General features: G+C 46.4%; 1 protein-coding gene across 2 annotated transcripts in view; it reads left to right on the top strand.

The window, feature by feature from the left end:
• Ubr4 (ubiquitin protein ligase E3 component n-recognin 4) overlaps positions 1-26,510 on the top strand; it is a 114,209-nt gene that overhangs the window by 29,545 nt on the left and 58,154 nt on the right. For both annotated transcript variants that reach the window (XM_041652997.1, XM_041652996.1), the window contains exons 20-50: positions 273-408; positions 617-696; positions 1,497-1,625; positions 2,404-2,586; positions 2,723-2,845; positions 2,939-3,168; positions 4,530-4,651; positions 5,492-5,589; positions 6,756-6,913; positions 7,555-7,764; positions 8,949-9,050; positions 9,355-9,455; positions 9,686-9,884; positions 10,932-11,120; positions 11,718-11,781; positions 12,958-13,149; positions 13,616-13,686; positions 13,766-13,913; positions 14,261-14,488; positions 14,951-15,121; positions 16,292-16,474; positions 17,432-17,590; positions 17,917-18,069; positions 18,207-18,434; positions 19,464-19,621; positions 20,504-20,675; positions 21,033-21,234; positions 21,978-22,141; positions 22,601-22,817; positions 24,165-24,381; positions 26,244-26,307. In XM_041652997.1, coding sequence (XP_041508931.1) covers positions 273-408; positions 617-696; positions 1,497-1,625; positions 2,404-2,586; positions 2,723-2,845; positions 2,939-3,168; positions 4,530-4,651; positions 5,492-5,589; positions 6,756-6,913; positions 7,555-7,764; positions 8,949-9,050; positions 9,355-9,455; positions 9,686-9,884; positions 10,932-11,120; positions 11,718-11,781; positions 12,958-13,149; positions 13,616-13,686; positions 13,766-13,913; positions 14,261-14,488; positions 14,951-15,121; positions 16,292-16,474; positions 17,432-17,590; positions 17,917-18,069; positions 18,207-18,434; positions 19,464-19,621; positions 20,504-20,675; positions 21,033-21,234; positions 21,978-22,141; positions 22,601-22,817; positions 24,165-24,381; positions 26,244-26,307 — 4,851 coding nt within the window. The remainder of the gene's footprint in view (positions 1-272; positions 409-616; positions 697-1,496; positions 1,626-2,403; positions 2,587-2,722; positions 2,846-2,938; positions 3,169-4,529; positions 4,652-5,491; positions 5,590-6,755; positions 6,914-7,554; positions 7,765-8,948; positions 9,051-9,354; positions 9,456-9,685; positions 9,885-10,931; positions 11,121-11,717; positions 11,782-12,957; positions 13,150-13,615; positions 13,687-13,765; positions 13,914-14,260; positions 14,489-14,950; positions 15,122-16,291; positions 16,475-17,431; positions 17,591-17,916; positions 18,070-18,206; positions 18,435-19,463; positions 19,622-20,503; positions 20,676-21,032; positions 21,235-21,977; positions 22,142-22,600; positions 22,818-24,164; positions 24,382-26,243; positions 26,308-26,510) is intronic.

Genomic DNA, 26,510 nt, shown 5'->3' with positions numbered 1-26,510 from the left:
AAATGCTGTAGTTGTAGCCTTTTTTGACAACACCAAAGAGGATGAGACGGTGGGTCAGAGATTCTATGCTCGGCAGTTTTCAAATTAATTCCTGGAGCAGTCTTCCCCACGATGCATTATCAGAAATTACTTTCCAAAAGAAATCATAGAAAAATCTTCCAATTTTCATTTGATGCTAACAAGTTTTTGTATAACTAGATCTGTTTTTGTCCTTGGTGTGAAAAGCAGGTAGTGACTATACCCTTTACTCGAATGTCTGTTGTATTTCAAAGGTGCAGCACAACCTGCTGAGTCCCCCTTTTGGGTGGGCAAGTGGATCCCAAGACAGCAGCAGCCGCCGGGCCAACAGTCCTCTGTATCATGGGTTCAAGGAAGTAGAAGAAAACTGGTCCAAACATTTTTCATCAGGTCAGAAATAAGATTGTCAGCAAGAGGGTGATGACTTCTGGTCCTTGTTGGTGGCACTGAATCTGTAGCTCAGTGACTCCTGGAGGAGCTGTGGCCCTGGGCCTCAGTCTCCCCCTTGACGGTGGTCCATCACCTGCCAGTTCAGGAAAATTGTAGAAATTGATTTTCATATGCTTCACACTTGATTAACAAGTTCATCGTTTTCCAGATGCAGCCCCACAACCCAGGTTCTACTGCGTCCTGTCCCCAGAGGCTTCTGAGGAGGATTTGCACCGACTTGATTCTATGGTACTGGGAATTTTCTTTTATTCTTCTTTTCTTTCTTTCTTATTCCTTCTTCTGGAATTTTCTTTTTTCTTTTCTTTATTTCTTCTTATTCTCTGGAATTTTTTTCCTTTTCCTTTTTCTGCCTTTTTTCTTCTCTTCCTCATCCTCTTTTCAGAGTTAGGGTCTTTTCTTATGCTCTTAAACTAACTTTGAAAGCCTGAGGGTGGTCAAGCAGTCATCCTGACTCAGCTTTCTAAGTAGCTGGGGTTATAAGGTCTGGCCTGCCCCGCCCCGCCCCGCCCTGCCCTGCTCAAGAATTTTAAAGCCATTTTTACCTGTGGGTCAGATGCTTTCCACTCCCCCACACTGAGTGCTCTTTACTACACACACACACACATACACGTCAGCATTTGACTGTCTTAAAGGAAAACTTCAGAAATTTAACAAATCATTCAACAAAATGGTTACCTTGCTCTCTCATTCTAAAGCCTGCAGCTGTGTGCTTGTATCAATGTACAAACTTAAGTGTGAGGCCCAGAACTCGTAGTCTGCTGCAAGGAGAAACCAATTAAGAATAAGTTGATTGGATGTTTTTACAGCCAGGAGACTAAGTGATCATGTGAGGCCAGGAGGAGAAAATGAAGAAAAAAGTGTTTGCCCCCCCCCCCCCCCCCCCCCCGCAGGGTCTCCCTCTTCATCCCACTGGCCTGGAACTCAGAGATCCCCCTACCTCATCTCCCTGAGTGCTGGAATCAAAGGTGTGCAACAACACCTAGACCTAAATTGTTTTTGGTCTTTCTTGGTCTCTTTCTTGGTCTTAGGCATGTGAAGTTCTTTTCTCCAAGCTTGTCAAGTACGATGAACTTTACACCTCACTGACAGCCCTGCTTGCAGCTGGCTCTCAGTTTGATACAGTCAGGAGAAAGGAGAATAAGAATGTGACTGCTCTGGTAAGACTGTGGACCCTGGGAGGGGCTGGGTCTGCGTGTGATGATCGATCATTTTGGCCTGAAGCTCCTTTCTGGGCCTAAGCTATTATTCGTCATTTGTTTGCAAAACCGACTGTTTCTGTAGCATTTCTACAAAGTTTGCATGGTTCTGTCAGCTGTAATTTTATGTTTTGGTTAATGTTGAGTGGTATGTAACTGAGGCTTGGTGACTGCCTACATGTTAATGGCTGGGTGTTGTGTCATGTTAGAAGGCTAACACATGAGCTTTTATGCCTGTTAGTGCATGTGGGTTTCTAGATGCCTTAAAACAGGTCTGCACAGTTCCACGCTGTTTATTAAAGGGCTGTCTGATTGCAGCCCTGCCCAGCTCCTGTCCTCTCCCTTGGTTAGATGATAAAGTAGGGGGTGCCAGGGCTGTTGGAGAGTATCCTCGTAGCTTCTCAAGTGTAGAGAACAGAGCATACTGTCATAGTGTATCTGCCTGTTTGGTGTAATGCTCTGAGACCTCTCAGTTCACACTGGGCACCCAGTTCTGTGTGCTGAGATGCTCTGAGGGCCTAGTTCACACTAGGCAGTTCTGTGTGCTGAGATGCTCAGGGCCCTCTCAGTTCACAATGGCACACAGTTCTGTTTGAAAGGCTATCTTTTGGAACCTCAGGGGCCTCTCAGTTCACAATGGCACACAGTTCTGATTGAAAGACTATCTTTTCTAACAGCTGTTCTGTTAGGGAGATCTTAGCATGTCACAATGCTTCCACTGCTTTGTTCACCTCCTCAGGAGGCCTGCGCCCTGCAGTATTACTTCTTGATACTCTGGAGGATCTTGGGAATTTTGCCACCTTCAAAGACTTACATGAACCAGCTGGCCACGAACTTACCTGAGATGAGTGAATGTGACATCTTACACACTCTGCGATGGTCATCTCGCCTCCGGATCAGCTCCTATGTCAGCTGGATAAAGGTACCACAGGGGAGCTCAGTGCTGTGAGGGAGTTCCACAGGCTACTTGGTTCACACTGTGGGGACTTGTGAAGTTAGTGAAAGCTTTTGGATTTCCAGGTTATTTTCCTAAACACTCTTTCTTGTTGTCCAAATAGGATCACCTTATCAAACAGGGCATGAAGCCCGAGCATGCTGGCTCTGTCATAGAACTGACCTCCACCAAGTGTAGCTCAGTGAAGTACGACGTTGAGATTGTGGAAGAGTACTTCGCCCGACAGGTGTGCTATTATTCTAACCCTAACAACAGAACCAGGCTCTGCTATAGTCTTTTGTTTTGCTATAGCTAATTAATATCCTGGGTCTTTTTAAAGATCTCATCATTCTGCTCCATTGACTGCACCACCGTCCTGCAGTTGCATGAGATCCCTAGTCTGCAGTCCATCTACACCCTGGATGCGGCTATCTCAAAGGTCCAGGTCTCTCTGGATGAGCACTTTTCTAAGATGGCTGCAGAGACTGACCCTCATAAGTCATCTGAGATCACCAAGAACCTCCTTCCAGCTACGCTGCAACTCATTGACACCTATGCCTCGTTCACTAGGTATGGAGACTCACCTGAGAGATCCCTGGGGTGTCGGCTTGTACCCCTCCTTGTGTGCCAGCTTTGCGTTTTCCCTGTAGTATAGAGTGTAAAGGGGTGACCAAGAGGCAAAGTCACAGGATGTTGAATTTTTATAATTCCATGAAGGACTTCTAAGCTGCAGAGAATAGGAGTTTTTCTGAGTGCCACCATTCCAGTTCTCAGTGAGAATGAAGCACTCCCAGGGCTTCCAATTTACTGTACCAGATGTAGGAGCAATTACTAACTCTGTTTTGAAATTGTCTCACTGTGTTGTTTATTCCCGACCTTGTGGCAGTCTTCCTGTCTTAGCCTCCTGTTGCTGGACTTAGAGGCCTGAGAGGCTGAGAGACAAATATTACTAAATGGGTTGGAGGGTATTTCAAAACCTTTCTCTTTCTTCAGCAAACCTTGTAAACTACATGTCCTATAGAATTTGCTCAGCAAATGACGTTTAAAAGGTTTAAAATTCTTTTTCAATATATACAAAGTGGAGATCGCTCACAAATTGAGACTTCTTGTTTTTCTTAAATTGGAACTGGGAGATTCTGTCCTCAGTACTGGGAGTGAAAAGAGGGAACAGTCAGGCACGGTAGCCTATGCCTGCAATCTTAGCACTTAGGAGGCAGATACACAAATAATTGACTCAGCTACATGAGACACTGCAAAGTGTGGATGGGCCTGCTCTTTGCAGAACCTAGGCTTTGCTCCGCCTCCTGGGCCAGTGCTTCCAAAACTGAGCTGCTGGTGGATTTTCCCTGGCAAATAAGCTGGGAAATGTTAGGTAAATTCAAGCTGAACAGGTTTTGTTTTTTTGTTGCTGTTTTTGTTACTTTTATTGATTTGGTTTTTTAAGACAAGGTTTCTTTGTATAGTCCTGGTTGTCCTGGAGCTCACTTGTAGATTAAGCTGGCCTTGAACTCCAAGAGATCCACCTGTCTCTGCCTCCTAAGTACTAGGCTTAAAAGGTGTGAACCACCACCACTTGTCTTATTTTTTAAAATATATCCTCAGAGTATGTATGTGTGTGTGTGTGTGTGTGTGTGTTCGTGTGTGCACATATATGTATGTATAGGTTGTTGGTCTTCCAAGATGGGGGATGGAGGATAGGAGTGAGTGTTCAGTGCCCTTCAGATTTGCTTGTCATGGAATTGTATTTTGGGAACTTTTCTGAGGGTGGACTGTTCTTTGGGAAGCTCTTGCCCTTTGCCCATGGAGGGGCCGGCACTGTCACCTGTCTTTGAATAGACTGGGAACAGATGGTTCCTGAGCTTTAAGGTTAGTTTCTTCTGAGCATGGCAGGACTCAGTTCCCCCACTCTCTTCTTCCTCTTTTCCCTTCAGAGCCTATTTGCTCCAGAACCTTAACGAAGAGGGATCCACTGAGAAGCCCTCCCAGGAGAAGCTGCGCGGCTTTGCAGCTGTTTTGGCTATTGGCTCTAGCAGGTGCAAGGCAAACACACTGGGTAAGTGAGCATGTGCTTTGCTGGCCTTTACCACTTAACTGGAGCCACCTTGAGTGTCAGCCATTTCTCTAGGTATATCTGATTGCACCTTCCCAATAACTCTGTGAAGTTAAGTTTCTCCAGTTTACTTACAGGGAAACTGAGGTTTAGGAGAGCTTCATTTGTCATCATGACTCTTATGCAAAGAGTGAAGCCAAAATCTTAAACCAGGCTGCTTGCTTTTACTGTGCTCCTCCGTGGCGTTCTTTGACTTTCAGAGTTTAGTAACAGGAACTGACGACTGCATCAGGCCTACAGTCTCTCACTGCCCTAGGAATGATCTGGCAAAAAATAGGGCAGAAAATCTGAGTTCTTGAGCAGAATTGGAGTTCAGCTCAGACATTCCCCTTTACAGTTTACAACCGTCTGTGTGTCCTCAGTGTCACATTTAAATACTCTTAATTTTTTGGAGTCTTAATTAGTACTGCTTCAATGAACGTTGTTCATGTGGCTTCATGATCCCTGCCCTCAGGATTTTGGGGGGGAGGCGGGGGGGGGCTTCAAAGCAATACTTACTCTGAGAATGGGGATGCGGGTGGGCAGATTTGATGGTGATTGGAGCCTGACTTGCTGAAATGCATCCCCTCCTTTGTTTTCAGTTGTCATCTTTACCCTTGAGATTAGAAAGTGGCTGATGGGAAATGAAAGCCTTACCATTGCAATTGTTAGCTTCAGAGTAATTAACTGGTTCTTGGGCATAGTACAGAATGGTTCTGACAGTGGGGGCTGCTTTAAATGCTCCATCATTCCTTCTTTCTTGTGATGATTGCTCAGATTGCTCATCCGTACTGTCACCTCCAGGTCCAACGTTGGTGCAGAATTTACCGTCATCAGTGCAGACTGTCTGTGAGTCCTGGAATAATATCAACACTAATGAGTTTCCCAACATTGGATCCTGGGTGAGTTCCTCTGGGTTCCAGGGCTTATTCAAAGCACTAAGCCACTCTGTGTGTCCTTATTCTTTAGTTGGCTACTGGGAAATGATCTCATGGTAATATACTTTCCTATAGTAAATCCGTAGTGTGATCTCCCAGATGTTCTCATGTGACCCCTTTGCCTAGCAATCCATGTCACCACAACACAGACCACTGTGTTTCTCTGAGCCATGGCTGCACCACCTGTTAATCCTGCTTAAGTGTGATGTGTGGTCAATGTTGTGTTGCACGAGTTCTCAGTGGTGACTGTTTTCTTGCCTGTGTCAGGTGCTGATCTCTGCAGTGAGTTGATGAAGGCCGAGTTGTCTCAGTGGCTGCTCCCAAATAGCCATTCAGAGACTTATTATTGTAAAAGTTTGTCCCATAGCTCAGGCTTGTTACTAGCTATCGCTTAAATTTTAAATTTCTTACCTATTCTCTGCCATGTGGCAATACCTTCTTTCAACACTGTGTGTTCATCTTGCTTCCCTCTGCTTCTGCTTGTGACTCCCAAGACTTCCCTTCTTCCCATCATTCTCTGTGCCCCGAAAATCCTGCTTAGCTATCGGCCACTCAGCTTTTATTAACAATGAAAGCAACACATATTTACAGTGTACAAAGAGTGGTCCACAGCAAGTTGATGCCGCAGATCTTAGGCTTTCTGGGCTGTTGAGTGCTGTTGGCGTTCTCATTGTGTTTTTGCCACTCAGACTACCTCTGTGGACAGTTATTCTTTTCTTTAACGTCTGTGGAGGAGCAAGGGATGACTCATCTTCCTCTTTTGGTTTTGAAACTGTGGACTTAGGGCAGTTACTGTCCTTGTAATGGAGATGAGATGCCTTGCAACCTTGCAAAGTCCAGATCCTCCCTAGTTGTTCCAGACAAGCAGGAGTTTTACTGTTCCATGTTCAGATCAGTTGGAGGGAGTACTGGGTGTTTGCTCTGTTTAACTATTGACCTTGTTCTAAATAAAATTTAACTGCCTCCTCCCCTCTGCCCAGCATCCTCAGGAAGAGCACTGTTTGCAAACCTAGTGAGGCCTTAGCTTATGGTAGATTTTGTTTTGTTTTGCTTTGGCTTTTTGTAAATCTGACAGTGAATTTTGTGCAGGGTAGACAATCCTTTTATTACTCCTAATTCTCTTCTTTCAGCGCAATGCATTTGCCAATGACACCATCCCGTCTGAGAGTTACATCAGTGCTGTGCAGGCTGCTCATCTGGGGACTCTTTGTGGCCAGAGTCTACCCCTGGCGGCTTCCCTGAAGCATACCCTCCTCTCCCTGGTCAGGTTGACTGGGGATCTGATAGTGTGAGTACTAGATCCTGGAGCCCAGCCCGCCTCCCCCCAAACATGTTCATGATGTGGGTGCTGTTTGTGGCTGAAAGAGTACAGTACAGTTGAGGCAGTAGTGACATTCCTACATCATGTTTGCTAGAATCAAAGAATAGGGCAGGCTACCAGAAGGACAGTTTGTCTTCCTGTAGTTTGGTCAAAGGAGAATACATTGCATTGCCTTCACAATGGTCACCTGACAGCTCTTCTAGAGTATTCGAGGATGGATTGCTATCTCTGCTTTTAGTTTCTTTTATGCCTAATACACAAATGTATCTTATTAATTTGCTGTTTCAATAAATGATTTTTGCTTTGTTTTGATTTTTGAGACAGTGTTTCTCAGTGTAGCTCTGGCTGTCCTGGAACTCATTTTGTTGACTAGGCTGGTCTTGAACTCAGAGATCTCCCTGCCTCTGCCTCCTGAGTGCTGGCGTTAAAGGCATGTGCTGTTACACAGAAAAACCCTATCTCGGAACACACCCTGCCTCCCAAAACAATAGAAAAAGAAAAATGTAAAGAAACAGCTATCATGGAGGGACGAGACTAAACTAAGGTTTGCCCCAACCTTGCAGCATTTTAGGACGTTTCTTAACTTGCTTCTGCCTCCCTGACTCTAGCTGGTCGGATGAGATGAACCCAGCACAGGTCATCCGGACCCTACTACCCCTTCTCTTGGAGTCGAGCACAGAGAGTGTGGCTGAGATCAGCAGTAACTCCTTGGAGCGCATCTTGGGACCTGCGGAGTCTGATGAGTTTCTGGCTCGTGTGTATGAGAAGCTGATCACCGGGTGTTACAGCATTCTGGCCAACCATGCAGATCCCAGCAGGTAAGCAGTTGAAAGAGTGCTACTGCAACTGGTGGTGAGATGTGCCACTTCTGCCCCGTGCCATGCTGGTGACAGGTACCTCCGTGGTCCTGTGCTTCTGGGCATTTGTGAAGAGGTGCTGGAATCCTCTATAAATTAGGAATCAGTTGAGAGAATGAAATGTCAGATGTTCATATTGGAAGTATTGAAGTGAGAGTAGGTGTGGTGTGATACAGAGGTACCAGAGTCATGTTTTGTGACTGTCTGTCTGAAATGGAAGGTCTGGAGAAAGTAGGTCTTTGCCCTGCCTCTCTAGGCTGTGCTGTGGGGATGTGCTGTACCCGCACCAGGAGCTGTTGTTTTTTGTCAAGTCCTTTCCTTTCTTTTCCTTCCCAGATTCTCATTCGCCCCCCCTCCTGCTGTGCAGCCAGGTTGCTTTGAACTTGGGTTCCTCTTGCCTCAGCCTTCAAAGTGCTGGCATTACTAGTGTGTATTTTTTGCATATTGTATATGCATCTCCACACTTATGTGGATATGGGCGGGGCCCAAGGCTGACCCTGGGAGTCTTACTTGGTCATTCTCAGGGTTTCAGTTTTGGCTAGTCAGCTAGGTCACACCTGGGAATCCTGTCTTTGCCTCCAGTGTATGGGTCCACAACACCTGCCTGGATCTGTGTGGGTGCTGGGGATCTGAATTCTGGCCTTCATTCGTGTGTGACAAATAGCTCACATACAGAGTCTCTCCCTAGTCTCTTTTTGTTTTTTTTTGAACATGAGGAACTTAAGGTGATTTAGCCCTGCAAAAGTGACTCATGCAGACTGTCTCCCTCCTCTGGGAACAGCCATGGACTGACTGTGGCTCACTCCTAACTTCAGATGCCTTTCCTCTTTGGATTTTTGTTTGCACTTTTCATGTTATGCGACTAGATCTGTCACTGGAATTCAGACTGGCCTGGAAATTGATACTCTTGCCTTCTGAGTGCTGGGATCACACACATGTGAACCCACATCTGGCTTATCTCTCATTTTTATTTTCCCTGGAAAGAAGGTAGTAAAATAAAATTGAGGTCTTGCTGTTCTTGGATTAAACATTTATTGAATACCTACTATGTGCCAGTGTTGATGCTAGGCTTCCACAAGTCTAGTCATTCATTATGTTCTTCAGAGTCAGCTGGGAGGGTTCTGAATAGTGTTCTTGCTCCTCAGTGGGCTGGATGAGTCCATCCTGGAGGAATGTTTGCAGTATCTGGAAAAGCAGCTGGAGAGCAGCCAGGCCCGGAAAGCCATGGAGGAGTTCTTCTCTGATGGGTGAGCACTGTCTCCCTTAACTCCGTGTTCAAGGCCTCCTGAAAGCAGGGGGCTGTGGTATAGACAGCTATACCAACTCAGATGTCCCAGGGACCAGAAGGCCTGCTTGGGTGTTTGTCTCCTGGGGAGGACTTGGGTTGCTGATTGCCTCCTTGAGTTTGTTGATGAGGACCTGTATTCCATGGGCACCTTGTATGGTTGTTCACAGTGACCATTTTCCCCCAGGGAATGAGACTGAAGCAGAAGCAGGTTCTTTTTATATGAGTCTTAATGTGGGTCTCTCATTTCCCCTCATGCCTTGCAGTGGGGAACTTGTGCAGATCATGATGGCCACAGCCAATGAGGACCTCTCTGCTAAATTCTGTAACCGCGTCTTGAAATTCTTCACCAAACTCTTCCAACTGAGTGAGTGACAGCTTTTGGTAATCTTCTTATGGGAACTTTGATGTCTGGCTAATACTGTGCCGGGCTTCTGCCTGATATTAGCCACAGCTTGACAGTGCTAACAAGTGTAGAGAATCCTTCAGAGAAAGTTGGGAAAGGTGCTGAAACTCTTGAGACCTTTCTTCCTCTTCTTGCCCCTTCCTAGAGGCCCCTGCCCTCTTCACTGACGGAAGCCTCTTGTCCTGTTTTAGCTGAGAAGAGCCCTAACCCAAGCCTCCTTCATCTCTGTGGCTCTCTTGCCCAGCTGGCCTGTGTGGAGCCGGTGCGCCTGCAGGCCTGGCTCACCCGCATGACAACATCACCCCCAAAGGATTCTGACCAGCTGGAGGTCATTCAGGAGAACCGGCAGTTGCTGCAGTTGCTGACCACATACATCGTGCGGGAAAACAGGTAGGAAGTGTGTGCGCTGGCTTTAGAATGCAGAACTTTGCCTTGCCTTTGGGCATTTCACATCTCTCCTGCCCACTCGAGGAATCTAGCATAGCTTCTTGAGTTTCCCTATGGAGAAACTCCTGGGCTGACTTAGCCTGTCAATTGCAACCTCAGTAGATGTTTTGTGCTCTAGTAGTTCAAATCCAGTTCCAAGATTGGTGTGTTTACTTAATGTATTTAATACCTAATTTATAATATTAATAGATTTTAGTAATTAAATTTGTACTTTGATGGTTTCATGCCTGTTTATAATGCTTTCTGATCACACACACACACACACACACACACACACACACACACACACCCCATTGCTTTTAGGTGTGATCTCTCTAGCTCTGGAACTCACTATGTAGACCAGGCTGGTCTTGACCTCACAGAGATCTGCCTGCCTCTTAAGAAGATTTTTTTAGTATTTTATTTTATTGCATAAGTGTGAATATGAGAATGAGTGTTTACCTTCATGATGTTTGTATATCACTTTTGTGCCCGTGCCTGTGGGAGCCAGAAGAGAGTGCTGGGGCCCCTGGACAAGAGTGAGAGGTGGTTGTGAGCTGCCGTATGGGTGCTGGTTATCTAACCCAGGTTCTCTGGGATAGTAGCCAGTGCTCTGACTGCTGAGCCATCTGTCCAGTGCTCCCATAGCTTCGCTTATCTCTCACCCCTGTCACCTGCCCCCACAGTCCCTTTCCCACATTCATGACTTTGTAGTTTGTGGCCCACTGAATTTACCCAGGCACCGCTATGTAACCATAAGCTTTGAACTGTCCATTGAAACCTGATGTCTTAATTGCTCTTAAAAATAAAAGACTAGCTGGGCGGTGGTGGCGCACGCCTTTAATCCCAGCACTTGGGAGGCAGAGGCAGGCGGATCCCTATGAGTTCGAGCCAGCCTGGTCTACAAGAGCTTGATAGCTACAATGAAACCCTGTCTCGAAAAACAAAAAAAAAATTTTTTTCTTTTTTGAAAGACTGCACTTAGAATGTCAATTTTTTCTTTTCCACCAGCCAAGTCGGAGAAGGTGTGTGTGCCGTGCTTCTGGGTACCCTGACCCCCATGGCAACAGAGATGCTGGCAAATGGCGACGGGACTGGCTTCCCCGAACTCATGGTTGTGATGGCCACTTTAGCTAGTGCTGGACAAGGCGCTGGCCACCTTCAGCTTCACAATGCTGCTGTGGACTGGCTGGGCAGATGGTAAGAGGGACTAGCCTTTATAACTGTTTGGTGCTCAGAGGAGAGGCAGGTAATTGCAAGTTACTTCCTTTATAGTTCAGAGTTAGTAGTATAAAATGAGCCTAAAATTTCTTCCTTTCTGAGTATTAAGATCTAACTAGGGGTATGGCCGCAGATGTCTCTTCATTTCAGACTACCTACGTAGCTGGGCGTATTCTCTCTCTCTCTCTCTCTCTCTCTCTCTCTCTCTCTCTCTCACACACACACACACACACACACACACACACACACACCTTTGAGACTGGGTCTCACTATGTAGCCTAGGCAATCTCAAACACAAAATACTTGTCTGAACTTCCTCAGTGCTGGGACTGTAGGCACATGTACTATGCCTAGCTGTCTTCATTATTTTTAGTGGAGTTTCCTGGTTCTTTGTCACAAGTTCTGGAGAAACAATACTGAATGCACTCTTTGTCCTAAGACCAGCCAAGCCCAAGCCGTGTTCTCAGTGCTCTGTGAACAGATTCCTGTGCTTGACAGTGTCTCAGATTGATTAGAGGAGGTACTTCCACTGGTGCCTTAGATGATTGTGTGTCTTCTTTCTTTGCTTTGGGACAGCAAGAAGTACCTGTCTCAGAAGAATGTGGTTGAGAAACTGAATGCCAATGTAATGCATGGAAAGGTAAGGAAAATGAGGAATGCTGAGGGCAGGGAGCCAGGAAAGAGCTTCTTATCTTCGGTCAGATAGAAGTCTCTCTCTGGAGCTCTTACGTATCTTGGCCTGCAGGAAGTGACTCTTGACTGGTAAAGTGTACCTGCTGACTGCATGCCTTCGGGCCTCTTGCAGGTCTCAGGAAGTGATGCTCTGAGAAGGACTCAGCAGAGTCCTTCTAAGCACAGGGACTTGTTGCGGCCTGAGATGCTCCTGTGTTGCTGCTTTGGGTCAGTGTTACGTGGGTGAGGGGTGGCATTCTAAGCCCTAGTCCAGATGCTGCAGCTGATCAGTGTGCCTGCAGAGCTCTGGACTATGCAGAGGGGCTTGAGGATGACAAAAGTCTTAGGTTAAGTACTTTGCTTGGTTCCCACCCATGAAACCTAGCAGGGTGGCTAGATTCAGGGCAGGGCTCTGAACCCCAGTAAGTTTCTCCCTCCTTAGCTACGAATTATTGTCCTTTTGGCACTGAGTTGTCAGAGTAAAGAGGCTCCTGGGAATTTAGAAATCTGAGTCTGATATCTGACTTGGTGGTTATAGGTGTATTAATGCTTTAAAATTTATTTTATGTTATTGTATTTTTAATTGGGGGAGGGTTGAGGTGGAGTCTCTGTTGTAGTTCTGGCTCTCCTGGAACTTGATATATTCAGGCAGGCCTTGAGCTCAGAGGTCCACCTACCTCTGCTTCCCTTGTGCTGGGATTAAAGTCCTGCACCACCATGCCTGCCTTTCTATTTTTAATTGTGAGAGAGAGGGGATGGTGCCTACAGAGACTAGAAAATGGTGTTAGATTCCCCTGGAGCTGGAGTTGAGGGCTACCTAAAGTCCTCTGTAAGCAGCTTGTGCTCTTCACTACTGAGTGTCTCCCCACCCTCTGTCTACTGGACTTTTAAGAGAAACACAAAGCTAACTGCTATGGTTTGCTTCTCTTTTGGTCTTTGGAGCTGTTTCTTTCTGCAGATTAAAACCTGTTACAGCTTGCATGAATGATAATGTTAACAGCAGGAGAATGCTGATGAGACTCTTAGAAACCCGTCTTGTCTTGAGGGGCCTTAGTTTCCTTATTTACTTCATTCTCCCAGTCCCAGATGTACTTTATCTTGTAAGATAAATTGAGAACTGAAGCTTCTGCGGTTTCTCTTGCAGCATGTGATGGTCTTGGAGTGCACGTGTCATATTATGTCTTACTTGGCTGATGTCACAAATGCCCTGAGTCAGAGTAATGGCCAAGGACCCAGTCACCTCTCCGTGGATGGGGAAGAGCGTGTCATTGAGGTGGATTCAGACTGGGTAGAAGAGTTAGCGGTGGAGGAGGAAGATTCCCAGGCTGAGGACTCCGTAAGTGCTAAGTAGAGAAAGGAGTGACTGTCTAGCATATTTAAGCCTTCTTGCCCACATGCCTAGTGCAGGACTCTGCTCTTGTGCTTATTTGGTCCTGCAGAGCAGATATGCCAAGCCAGTCTCTTGGGGAAGTTGTTTTTAAATGAGTTATACCTTTCTTCTCTCTGGAGCTACTTGTTCTGCTTCACCCAAGTTTGGGGTGAGGGGGTGCATTCTTCATGGCGGGGGGGGGACCTTCAAAAGCCTTAAGGGTTTTTATTATCTGCTCCCCCCCACCCTCAAAGCAGTTAGAAGGTTGCACTTGAAATTGTAGGAGGCTCTCCGATAACTGGTTCTTTCAAACCAGGGCAGGTTCTCACTAGTCATGGGTATATCTTTCCATGGGATATGGGAGGACGTGCTTTTATGGGTCCCTATATGCAGAGTTATGTGTCTGACTAAAAAGACATATTGATCTTTGAAGGATGAAGATTCTCTCTGCAATAAACTCTGCACCTTCACCATCACGCAGAAGGAATTTATGAACCAGCATTGGTGAGTTCTTTTAAAGTGAGGCCAGCTGGGCCTCTAGTGCTGGGACCTGTGACTTACTGCTGGTTTCTGTTCTTTGTAGGTACCACTGTCATACCTGTAAGATGGTGGATGGGGTGGGTGTGTGCACGGTGTGTGCGAAGGTGTGCCACAAGGATCATGAGATTTCCTATGCCAAGTATGGTTCTTTTTTCTGTGACTGTGGAGCCAAAGAAGATGGCAGCTGCTTGGTGAGAGATGGAGCCTTCACAGTGTCATATGGGCAACTTGTTAGTAACACAGGAGTGTCTAAGGCAGAAAATTCCCATATTAGCTCTGTGTGGCCAAGAATTTGTTCTCATCCTGTTATGAGTGATGTATCCATTTGTGGCCCAAGTAATTAGAACATTAAAAGCAGCAACCACCTTGTATAGTCAAGGCCTGATGCTCTGAGTGGGCAGCGAAGATGGGCATTTAGTAAGCCCCTTGGATCTGGGCTTGGGAATCACATATATAGCCGCCTCTACTTCCAGTATCTTAACAGTATTTCATCTGGCTGTGGCAAGAACTTAGGAGCACTCCCATTTTCTGTCCCTAGGCACTGGTGAAGCGAACTCCTAGCAGTGGCATGAGCTCTACCATGAAGGAGTCGGCGTTTCAGAGTGAACCTAGGGTTTCGGAGAGTTTGGTGCGCCATGCCAGCACCTCACCAGCTGACAAGGCCAAGGTCACCATCAGTGATGGGAAGGTTACTGATGAAGAGAAGCCCAAGAAGAGCAGCCTGTGCCGCACAGTTGAGGGGTGCCGTGAAGAGTTGCAAAATCAGGTGGGGCCTCCTGATGGGCACTAGTGCTCTGGACAGAGTTTAGCCAGACTGAGTCAGTAGTTTGTGAGGCTCTCCTGGCAGCCCAGTTTCTTCTTTCTCGTTCTTGAAGTGTGCATGCAAGGAGTGTCTGGGGAAGGATTTGCAGCAGTGATATTCTAGAACATGCTTTCTTGACCAGGGGTTCTCATCTGGGCCCAGAATTCAGGAAACCATTGAGTTTTCTAATTTTTCCCATTTTGTATGGATAGGAGAGAGGTGGTTATATGTGCTGGGTGTCTTGAATGACGTAGGGTGCCTGTGGGACCTTGACTTAGAAATGCTCCTCTCAGCAGTAGCTCATTGACTGTAGTCAGAGCTAGGATTCTGGAGAAGGGAATCTGTCAAGATTATTGCATGTGACCTGTGATTTTTCTTTCTCTCTTTTTTTTTTTTTTTTCACTTGTGTATTTCGATTTCTCTCAGGCCAATTTCTCCTTCGCTCCTCTCGTGTTAGACATGCTCAATTTCCTCATGGATGCCATTCAGACCAACTTTCAGCAGGCTTCAGCCGTGGGGAGCAGCAGCCGAGCACAGCAGGCCCTTAGTGAGCTGCATACAGTGGACAAGGTTGTGGAGATGACGGACCAGCTGATGGTGAGTGTGTGGGGTTGCACGGTTTGCTTACTACAACCTGTGCGGCACAGCATCCCAGTATGTGGCAGAGCAACTGGAATAGATTTAGAATTAGTTGGTCCCAGGCCATGCATAACCTAGAATCAGTGGTCACCTCCTTCCTTAGCTGTACTCTGAGCAGTGTAGTAACCCACAGATGAGTTATATCTGGCATGAATTTGGGTATTTAGGAAGTAAGTCCTCTTTTTATTAAAGCTTCCAAATGTATGAACTCCTAAGACGTGAGGAGCTCCGTTTTGGGGCACTGAAACAGAAGTCCTTTGTAGATAACTGAAAGCCTCTTGACTGTGTCTTCCTTCCTAAGGCTCGGTAGCTTTGTCCTTTTCTGACCTCTAGCCTTGAGTTAAAGATAGCTTGCCTTTAGTTACTCTTTCAACTTCGGGTGCAGCCTGTCAGTTGTCTGCTTTAGAACTATTTTCCTAGCTTCGCACGGCAGACTGCTGACCTGCAGGGTAAGTAGAGGCAGTTCCCAAAGAGGCAAGAATAGACACCAGGTATGAGGTCATGAGAGGTTTCAGAAGGGGCCTATTGGAGAGAGAGTTGTCCCCAGGAATACAAACGTGGACATATGGTGGTGCTTCATTGATGCCGATCCTCTTAGAGCAGAGAATGTAAGGTTGTGACTATTGACATCCAGAGCTAAAGACATAAGTTAAAGACCCATCAAGTTGCCAACTTCACTTTCACCAAGCGGAATGCATGAAAGAAAAATATATCACTACCATCATTTTATAAGTGAAAGTAGATTTTAACATTTAATAAGCAACCAGGACTTAATTTACTTTCATTGGAAATTTACCCCGCTGTTCTAAATAGACTGAAAATAGTGGTCTTTACTTAGCTATGCATGGTGTATTAGAAGCCAAAGTACATTAATTAATATATTTTTTTAATCCCTTGTTAGCCTGAACTCATTATAATGGACCAGGCTAGTCTGGAACACACACAGATCCATCTGCCTCTCAAGTGCTGAGATTAAAGGCTTCTGCCGCCCTGCCCTGCTACTTTTCTTTGTTGTTGTTAGTAATTTTATTATTTGAGAATTATATGCTTGCATATAATTTATTTTGATCAACTCCTCCCAAATCCAGTGCTTACTCCCATACTGTCTCTGCTCCTTGTTTCTTCCAGGTTCCTACCTTAGGCTCACAGGAAGGTGCCTTTGAGAATGTTCGGATGAATTACAGTGGAGACCAGGGCCAGACTATACGGCAGCTGATCAGTGCCCATGTTCTCAGGCGGGTGGCTATGTGTGTGCTTTCTTCCCCACATGGGCGTCGCCAGCATTTGGCTGTCAGCCATGAGAAGGGCAAGGTGGGTTTCATGATTCCTTCCTAGTCATTTTAGGTCCTGATTATCTTAAGTATATACGTGGAGCAGAGAGATGACCATGTTCAGATAGACCCAGTAAGGGGAACATTGCTGCTTTGGTTGTGAGAATTAATTTCAAGACTTATCTCATCAAAAGAAACCTTTTGATTTGAACCTGAGTCATTTGGTTATCCCTAGAACTGAGATGACTAGGAAAAGGCCCTGGCAGAGGCAGTGATCAGCTGGTGTCGAGGACAGCTTACTTCCCAGTTGTGCCCATTTTGGGCCCTGAAAGGCACAAGCTGAGGGGCAGAAGCCTTCATGGACAGACCCAGTGTTTCTTGTGTTTCCTTCCTGCTCTTCAGAAATGCAGCGCTGTTAAGTTGGGGAATGCTAGGATCTGTTCTCTGTTCTTGCCTCTCATTGGGGCTGTTGTTTTAACCTTAAGTGAAAGTATGGATAGTCCTTAAAACATCTAGCTGACCCAGAAAGTACTTAACAGGATGCTTGAGGACAGTAGTGCATAGGAATTAATTATTTATAGTTGTTGTTATTCAATTGGTTTTTCAGTGTAACTGCCCTGGCTGTCCTGGAACTTGCTTTGTAGACCAGGATGGTCTCAAACTCAGAGATCTGCCTGCTTCTGCCTACTGAGTGTTGGAATTAAAAGCATGTACCACCATGCCAGGCTAGAATTAACTATTATGAAAAGATTTAGCATAGAAAAGTTGGTTTTGTTATTCATTTCTTTTGCCCTCATTGGGAGAAGGGCATGAATGACCTTCCATGTCTTTCTTTGGGGAGAAATAGAGGCCAGTCTTCATCTAGACATTTTCTAAGTGACTTAATCCATAAAGCAGCCCAGTGACCTACACCCTTTTCAGGGAGCCTTGCTGCTTGTTCTGGACTGTGAGGGATGGCCCTGGTACTAGGGCTAAGCAGGTGACTGTTCCTTTGCAGATCACAGTGCTACAGCTCTCTGCACTCCTGAAACAAGCGGATTCCAGCAAGAGGAAGTTGACTCTGACCCGCTTGGCTTCTGCCCCAGTTCCTTTCACAGTGCTGAGTCTCACTGGAAACCCCTGCAAGGAGGACTACCTGGCAGTGTGTGGGCTGAAGGTAAAATCCAATACAGGAGTGACTCCCAGAGCTGTGAGCTCTGACCAAGTCTTTCCTGGCCTCAGCTTCACCTTCTCCTTCTCCTCCTCCTCCTCACGGATAGCTGAAAGCCTAAAAGCTACTGGAATGCAGAGGTCTTTCTCTGAGCTCAGTCCATGTTTCTTGATTGCTCCGCTCTCTGTGTGTTCTGGAAACCTGAGTGTTTAGGCAGTCTGAGGTGCGATTTGGAGGCAGGGGATGTTAGGAAGGAAAGATGGGAACTCTGGAATGAATTACCCCACTTTACCAGTCACATTTTAACATTATGTTCTTTAACCCATGCCCAGGACTGCCATGTGCTCACCTTCAGTAGCTCGGGCTCTGTTTCGGATCATTTAGTGTTACATCCCCAGTTGGCAACAGGGAACTTCATCATCAAAGCTGTGTGGTTACCTGGTTCACAGACTGAGCTGGCCATTGTCACAGCAGACTTTGTCAAGGTAAATGATGCTGGCTTACTAGTTAGGGACTAGTTCATTAGTTAGAGTGAATGCCCATCACTATGAAGTTCCAGCTATTAGAAGTCACTAAGGTGTTTTGGGGACTGAAAGAGATCACCTTCTTTGTCACCCTGCAGATTTACGACTTGTCTGTTGATGCCTTGAGTCCTACCTACTACTTTCTCCTGCCGAGCTCAAAGATAAGAGATGTTACCTTCCTTTTCAATGAGGAAGGCAAGAGCATCATTGTCATCATGTCCTCTGCTGGGTACATGTACACACAGCTCATGGAGGAGGCCAGCAGTGCCCAGCAGGGGCCCTTCTACGTCACTAATGTTCTGGAAATAAATCACGAAGACCTGAAGGTTAGAGGACATCTTGCCACTTCCTTCTGTTCCATATTTGATTTGTTTAGCAACTTCTCTGTTGTCTCCTTTTGGTTTCCTTACTTTTTCTCGTGTGTGCAAGCATGTGTGCTTAGCTTCTTTTTACCTAATACCAAAATCTAAATCACTAAGACCATTCAACTGCAAGGTCCTTGTTTCTTAGGATCTGTAATCAGTTATTATGCATTCCCAGTGACAAGTCACTCCAGCACTGAGGGATTACTGAAGAAAAAACACCTTTCTAAAAAGTATCATTATTTTATGTGTATGGGTGTTTCCTTGCATGTTATCACATGCATCTGGCTCTGAAGGCCAGAAGAAGGTATCAGTCCTCTGGACCTGGAGTTACAGATCATTAATTATGAGCTACCATTTGGATCTTGGAATTGAACCCAGGTCCCCTGGAAGAGTAACCAGTGTTCTTAACCACTAGAGCCATCTCTCCAGCTAGAAAAATTCTTTAATAATAGCACATGACCAATGGGTACTGCACAAAAGGGAACCGGTCCTGAACAGAAATCCCCATCAGCTTAAATAGTTTCAGGGGCCCAAGTTACACTTGGAACAATTAGGCATATTTTACAGAGACAGAGGTCCCAAGGTTTGGTTGTTTGGACAGATTGGGAGATTTACCGTGTAGAATATTGTCAGGTCTGAGACAGATCAGGGCTGCTTTTCCCAGGTAGCTGTTCACCAGGGTCATTCTGCCTACCTGGCGGAATTGTGTTCTTCCTGATAGAAGCCCATGTCCACCAGGGTCATCGTCTCTAATCTGCACTGAAGAATCACTGCTCCTTTAGCTAGAATGTACTTTTGTGTGGTGTAATATCTTCTAAGGATGCCAGTTTATTAAAACCATCTCAACCTTCATAGGAAGCTTACTTGTAGAAGTCTCATGCTTAGGGTGTGGAAGTACCTTGTGGTGGTTTAAAGTCCTACCCCAGAACCTGGGTTTCAGCCAGTAAGTGAAATAAATAAATCTGCGCATGTGTTTCTTTTCTCCTGCAGGACAGTAACAGCCAGGTGGCAGGTGGCGGTGTGTCTGTGTACTACTCACATGTGTTGCAGATGCTTTTCTTCAGCTACAGCCAGGGCAAGTCCTTTGCAGCCACCGTCAGCAGGAGCACTCTGGAGGTGCTGCAGCTCTTCCCCATCAACATCAAAAGGTGAGAGCAATCGTGGAATGCCAGCCTCCTAGACACCCTCCCTTCTCATTCTTACCCCTCGCCTCTCCTAGTGCCTCACATACTGGCTCTAACCAGGCTTGTACTACTCCAGTTGAGTATCTTTAAAGACAAACAGCCATGCTTGGCAAGTTGGGCTACCCACTTGCTTGTTCTTCACCATGGAGACACCAGGCTGTAAGAGGTAGCCTTTTAGGGGCTGAAGAGTTTCACTGTTACACAGAGAGAAAACTTGTAGTCAAGGCAACTGGTGTGATTTTAACAGTGGCCAAGATTCAAGGAGGAGACAGTGCCCGTGAGGCACTGATCCTGCCCCCAAGACCCTTTCATTTTGCCTCCTTGAGAAGCCCCTTCCTTCCCCATAAGTAAATAGTAAATCATTCCTGGGGGTGTGGCTAGAACTGAGGCAGGTAAGTCTATTCATCAATTTTCTGGATGTCAGAGGTGTGAGTTATATTTAGGGAAGAAGAAGAGGAGGAGATTCAGAGTCTCTTCTACTCCTCATCTGCTACTGAAGAGCTGTTTTAGATCTGTAGGAAATTAACCTGCTTTGGAATGACATCACATAGGCAAAAGAATGGTGTAGGACGCCGTGCCATTCACCTTAGTTAGCCCTATGACCTTGGTAGTTGATAGTCTCAAAAGGTCACTTACTTCAAGTAGCAATGTCAGTGAGGACTCTTGGGGGCACACACTGGAGTGATGGTAGCACACACATGACTCTTAGTAAACTGACCCATTGCAAATTTGACTCCTTGGCCAGGGATTCTGTTCTGAGTTTCATAGCTACTCATAGGATGATCCTTTTTAAGAAAGGAACTGAAAAATGGGGAGTGGCACCGTATCCGCTTTTCTTCTCTGCAGCTCCAATGGTGGCAGTAAGACTTCTCCTGCCCTTTGCCAGTGGTCTGAAGTGATGAACCACCCTGGCTTGGTCTGTTGTGTCCAGCAAACTACTGGCGTGCCTCTGGTAGTCATGGTGAAACCAGACACTTTCCTCATCCAGGAGATTAAGACTCTTCCTGCCAAAGCAAAGGTCAGTGCTCTTCCCCTGTTTCCTACTTAGGAATTTATTCTGTCTCTGACAGCTTGAAAATACTTTCCCATCTCATATTGTGCCACAAATCCATAATTCTAGCACTGGGGAGGCTGAAGCAAGGAAATTAAGAGTTTGGAGGTCAGCCTCAGCTACGTATTGAGCCCCCATCTCAAGAAACAAACAGATGAAAGATGTCTCTTCTAGCTGCTGCCTTTGCTGCCCTTTTGCACCCCAACCCACCTGTAGAGCCTGAGGTTTTTGTTCCTTTGTGTGGCTCTTGAGCCACAGATGTGAGTACTAACTCAGTGTACCTCCCACCCCCACCCTGGCTCCCCTTTTTTCTTCTCTTCCTAGATCCAAGACATGGTTGCCATTAGGCACACTGCCTGCAATGAGCAGCAGCGGACGACCATGATCCTGCTGTGTGAGGATGGCAGCCTGCGCATTTACATGGCCAATGTAGAGAATACCTCTTACTGGCTCCAGCCCTCCCTGCAGCCCAGCAGCGTCATCAGCATCATGAAGCCTGTGCGAAAGCGCAAAACAGCTACTATCAGTAAGGCCCCTGCAGACCCCGTGGGCATGGGTTCAGCAGTCTTCTAGACAGTGCACAGTAGGTCTCTGTGTTAGTCGGAAGAAGAACTGGCTCTCCCGCTTGCACACTTGGTGAGGTCAGAGACCAGTCCTAGCCAATTTTGTGAAACAAAGGCCCATGTGGCAACCACCATTTGCTACCTACTTTGTGCCAGCAGTTCTTGGTGCCCCATAAAGAATGTTATCTTCAGCTTTGAGTTTTCTTTGGGTTATGGAAGGTGGCTTACCTGTGCATTTGCTCTAAATGAAGGGTAGATCCCTTCAGTTGACTAGTTTCCTGCAGAATACTGTAGATGTTGTAGGTCTTGCTCCTGACTTGAGAGGACTTTAAAGAAGAGGAAGCATGATTTTAGGAGGGAATGATCCTAGCAAAGTGAAGTACACTGCAGGCATCATCATGTTTCTTTAAATTTGTTCTAGAGAGTCTGTGTTTGAGATGATGATGTAGCTTATCATCCTGTAAAGAAATAGATTCTGTTGTGTTTTAAACTGTACTCTCCAGGTTTTGTGTGGTGGGTCACATGGTCAGGGGTAGTATGCTGGAGAGCTGATCTCAAGTAAGCATTGTGATGAACAGATGATGGCATCTCATTTGGTTAGAGCAGAGTATGTGAGCATGGGCTCAGTGTTTAGCCTTGGAAGTGAGAGCAGAGGCACTAAAACCACACACCAGTGAACTCTGGCAATCTGACTCTGTCCCCACAGCTGCCCGCACATCCAGCCAGGTGACCTTCCCCATCGACTTTTTTGAACACAACCAACAGCTGACAGATGTGGAATTTGGTGGTAATGACCTCCTGCAAGTCTACAATGCACAACAGATAAAGCACAGGCTGAACTCCACTGGCATGTACGTGGCTAATACCAAGGTGAGGAGCACACAGGGCTGATTCACTTTCTGGGTTAGCACTCTTGACCATTTTTGTTGAACAACTCATGCCTGTCTTTTTGACACTAGCCTTGAACCCAGGTGCTCCTCCATTGAGCAGTTGGACTAGCCTCACATCTTCCTTTAGAATCAGACGTAGAATATGTACTCAGAGTTGCTCACTTCTGGTCAAATGATCCTTGAATAAATCAACATTCTTTCCACTGCTGAAGGTCTTGAATCCCACCAGGCTAAATTTTCTCCATTGTTAGCAGGGTTACTATGTACAGGACAACATGGGTTGGTTAATCTTCGGGTGAAAGAAGCCTTACACTGCCTCTCTTCTTCCTTGTTCATGATATGATTAGGATGGAGTTGAAAGAAATGAGGTTTTTGACTAGTAGCCATTAGGTTGAAGCAGGATTCTGGAGATTTCTGATATGTGCTTTTGTCCTTGCAGCCTGGCGGCTTCACCATTGAGATTAGTAACAACAGCAGCACTATGGTGATGACAGGCATGCGGATCCAGATTGGGACCCAGGCAATTGAACGGGCCCCATCATACATCGAGATTTTTGGCAGGACTATGCAGCTCAATCTGAGCCGTTCCCGCTGGTTTGACTTTCCCTTCACCAGAGAGGAAGCCTTGCAGGCTGACAAGAAGCTGAACCTCTTCAGTAAGTGAGCCACCCAAGGCAGGCTGCAGCCTTCTCATTGTGACTAGAATAGATGGCCACTAGGTGGCCTTCCACTGTTAGGGAACCCCTGCTCCACATAAGTCTCCCTTATTTTTGAGGTGTAAGAGGTAGGCTGCCAGGAAAGGAAATTGCTTTTTTTCTTGTTGATGGTACTGGGAATTGAACCCTGGACTTTGTACATATTAGGTAAATATTCTACCACTAAGCTATATCACCCACCTTTTTTTTTTTTGTTTGTTTTTTTTTGTTTTTTTTTGTTTTTCGAGACAAGGTTTCTCTGTGGTTTTTGGAGCCTGTCCTGGAACTAGCTCTGTAGACCAGGCTGGTCTCGAACTCACAGAGATCCGCCTGCCTCTGCCTCCCGAGTGCTGGGATTACAGGCGTGCGCCACCACCGCCCGGCCATCACCCACCTTTTTTAAACTTTTTATTTTGGAAGAGGGTCTCCCATTCTATAGCCCAAACAGGCCTTGAACTTGGGATCCTCCTGCCTTAGCCTTCTGAGTATCTGGGATTATAGGCCAGTGCCAGCAGGCCTATTAAAGGAATAGATGTGGTGGTAGTGAGAGGGCAGGCTCAGTTAGCTATTTGCTTTGGCGTTACAATGGCCTTATCGATGGAGACTGATAGATGAGATCAGGAAGCGTGTGCCCTATCAACTGAACAATATCCCTGGCTCAAAGCTTTTTACGTGTGTAATTCATGCATGCATTTATAGACAAGGTCTTGTGTATTCCAGGCTGTCCTTGAACTCATTGTATAGCTGAGGGTGACTTTGAACCTCTGACCCTCCTGCCTCCACTTCCTGAGTTCTGGAATTAGAAGTGTATGTCATAATGTCAGTTTATGTGGTGTTAGGGATGGAACCCAGCAAGCACTTAAGTGAACTGCAGCCCTAGCCCCAGGCTTTCTTCACATGTCACATGTCTCTGAGCCTTGTGTTCTCTAGCACTTCCTGGCCACTTGGCTGAAGTTCTTACTCCTAGAAATAGTTGCTTTTGTGTGTATGGAGATGACCTGTACTCAGAACAAAGAAAGTGCTTAGAGACCACTGGGAGTAAAGGCTGGGAGGTGGAATACCAGTGAGCACCAGAGGATCCTTAGAGTGATGCTCATGGTCTCCCCAAGTGGGAGACATCAGACTGTGGTCCATTGGACTGTTCCTTGTACATTCAGCTTGAGTGCTGCCAAGTGTCTCAGCAGACACAGCTTCCAATGCTGAGACGGACGTGATTTATACATGTGCCTGACTGCTGTGCTTTACCTTGGACGGTGGTGTGAGCGCTCTGTAAATATGCTTCCTAAAGGCTTCTCTTGCTTATTGCAGTCGGTGCCTCAGTGGATCCAGCAGGCGTTACCATGATAGATGCTGTAAAAATTTATGGCAAGACTAAGGAACAGTTTGGCTGGCCTGACGAACCCCCAGAAGAATTCCCTTCTGCCTCTGTCAGCAACATCTGTCCTTCCAACCTGAATCAGAGCAATGGCACTGGGGAGAGTGACTCAGTCGCTCCAACTACGACCAGTGGAACTGTCCTGGAGAGGTACCAGTGTTGGCAGGGTTGACTTTAGTTCTTAACTATTTTGCACTGACTGCAGAGTCCTATGTCTTGAGTCTCCCAAGCCTAATCTGTGATTGTCAAGTTCTCACACAGTCCCCTGAACATTCAGTTTCTTCCTAATATACATACAGAGGCTGGGAAATGGGCTCAGAGGTATCTAATGCTGGATCTCTGTCCAGACAGAAGCTTGGTCATTTACTTAATATTCCATAAGCATTTGGAATAGCCAGAGGCCGCAGGCTAGAAAGTGTTTATACCCATGCTCTAGATTAGAATCCAGACTGCATCAACAGCAAGCATCCTCCCTCTGTGCCAATCGCATCATCTTCTCGTCTTTCTCTGTGGAAGTTGCTACTCTGTGGTAATAACACTGCCAGCAAGAGAGGCTGCTGCAGCATCTTGCAGAAGAGTGCAGTGTCCTTAGAGCTCCCTACGGTGGCATTCGTCAGCACATGCTTGGCTTCTTTGTGCTGGGTGGCTGCTGGTTTGCCATGGTAGATGAAGCAGGTCCTGATGTAAGAGTGAGTTTCTTACATTGTAAGCCCTGAGGTAGCCATGCTTGGAGTCGCTGCGTCCCACCAGCAGCCTCCCCACTTTGCCTTTCTTTTTTTCCCCTTGGTTCATATATCGTTTGCTTAGGATGTGTTTCTAGGTTTCTCTGAGCTTCACATTTTTTTTCCTTTTTTTTTCCCTTTGCTTCTCCCCCAAGTTCTGAAACTGAGTCCCTAACCAAGCTGGACCGGTTAGTATGCCCTGTTTCTTTTCTCTGCACGAGTGCGTGTGTGTCAGAGAGCAGCGTCCGCATTGGTGTGGCTTTGCGCTGATTCGCTTCTGTTCCAAGTCCTGCTACTTTCTGTTCTGGTCATTGCATGGCTGCAGAGTTCTCCATGTGTAAACTGGAGCCTCCCTGGGACTGTGAGTGCACCCTTGGTGTTGGCCACATCAGCCTCTCGGCTCCGTCTTCCTTAACCCATCCTTGCTGCTCATTCTGTACGACGGATGCAAAGGGATGGGGGTAGAAGGGCAAAATGCCCTACCAGTTCAGAAGCTCCTGGAGCTTGTTATACTTCCCTTTATCCTGTGCTTCCTCCATCTTCCCTCTATCTTTGGCTCCTTCCTTTATCCCTGCCCTTTTTCACTCTGGCGACCTTTTCAGTGCTTTCCTTTCCTGCCCAGACCCCAACTGTCAGGGTGATGGTTGTTTCACTATGTCACTTAAATTCACAGGAGTAAGCCTAGAGCATGTTATCTGATAGATACTATTTAACGGCTGAACTTACTGCTTCTTCCCTAATGGAGAAGTTCCATGTTCTTCCTTTGAATGTTCCAGTGACATGCATCTAAAAATGATTTGTTTGCTCCTGTACTTAAAACCCATAGGAAATGCCTGTGTGCATTTTCCTGGTTGTGTAAGCAGAAGCCTAACCTTAACACTGCCAGTGTAAACAGATGGCTTTAACTTCTCCCTTGTGCCCCCCTTTGCCCACTGATCTCTGAGCACCTGAGCTTCGGGCACTGTTGCATCGAGACTTAAGCCCATCTCAGGATCCCTGCCACAGGCAGTAGAAGGAAGCACTTTTATCCTCTTTGAGGAAGAAAAGCCCTGTCTTTGAGTGACGGATTATGAACATGGCCTCAGGTTGATCTCCGAGCAGGAGCGAGGTTTCTTCTGGCCTGTAACACGGGGAGCGATATGCACGGCGCCTGTGGCAGGTTTTATTGTGCTTTGATTTTGTATTTGGCATTCGATAGCTGTCCCCAAGGTCCACACAACTACAGCTTGCCAGGCTGACATGAGCAGAGGACGCGTGCTTGTACTCAGGCCAGGCTTTCTGTCTCCCCAGGCTGGTTGTGAGTTCTTTGGAAGCCCTGGAAAGCTGCTTTGCTGTTGGCCCAATCATCGAGAAGGCAAGTTATTTCTTCAAAGCACACAGGAGCTTTCTGAAGAGGCAGGAAGTAGGGTTGTTGGCTGAGGCCCTGCTGCCTTGGTGCGTAAGAATACTGACAGCACAGTCTTTGATTTTGAAAACATCCCTGAGCTCTGTACCTGTTTCATAGGAGGGTTGTAGTTTTGAAACCTTTTTTTCTGCTCTTTCTAGTCAGTGGTGGGT

This window comes from Microtus oregoni, unplaced genomic scaffold (genome assembly GCF_018167655.1).
Source record: "Microtus oregoni isolate MIOR12 unplaced genomic scaffold, Mior012 000005F_ref0000423, whole genome shotgun sequence".
In the NCBI taxonomy this organism is placed as follows: Eukaryota; Metazoa; Chordata; class Mammalia; order Rodentia; family Cricetidae; genus Microtus; species Microtus oregoni.
The sequence above is the reverse complement of the archived record's forward strand: the minus strand, read 5'-3'. Positions and strand labels throughout refer to the sequence as shown.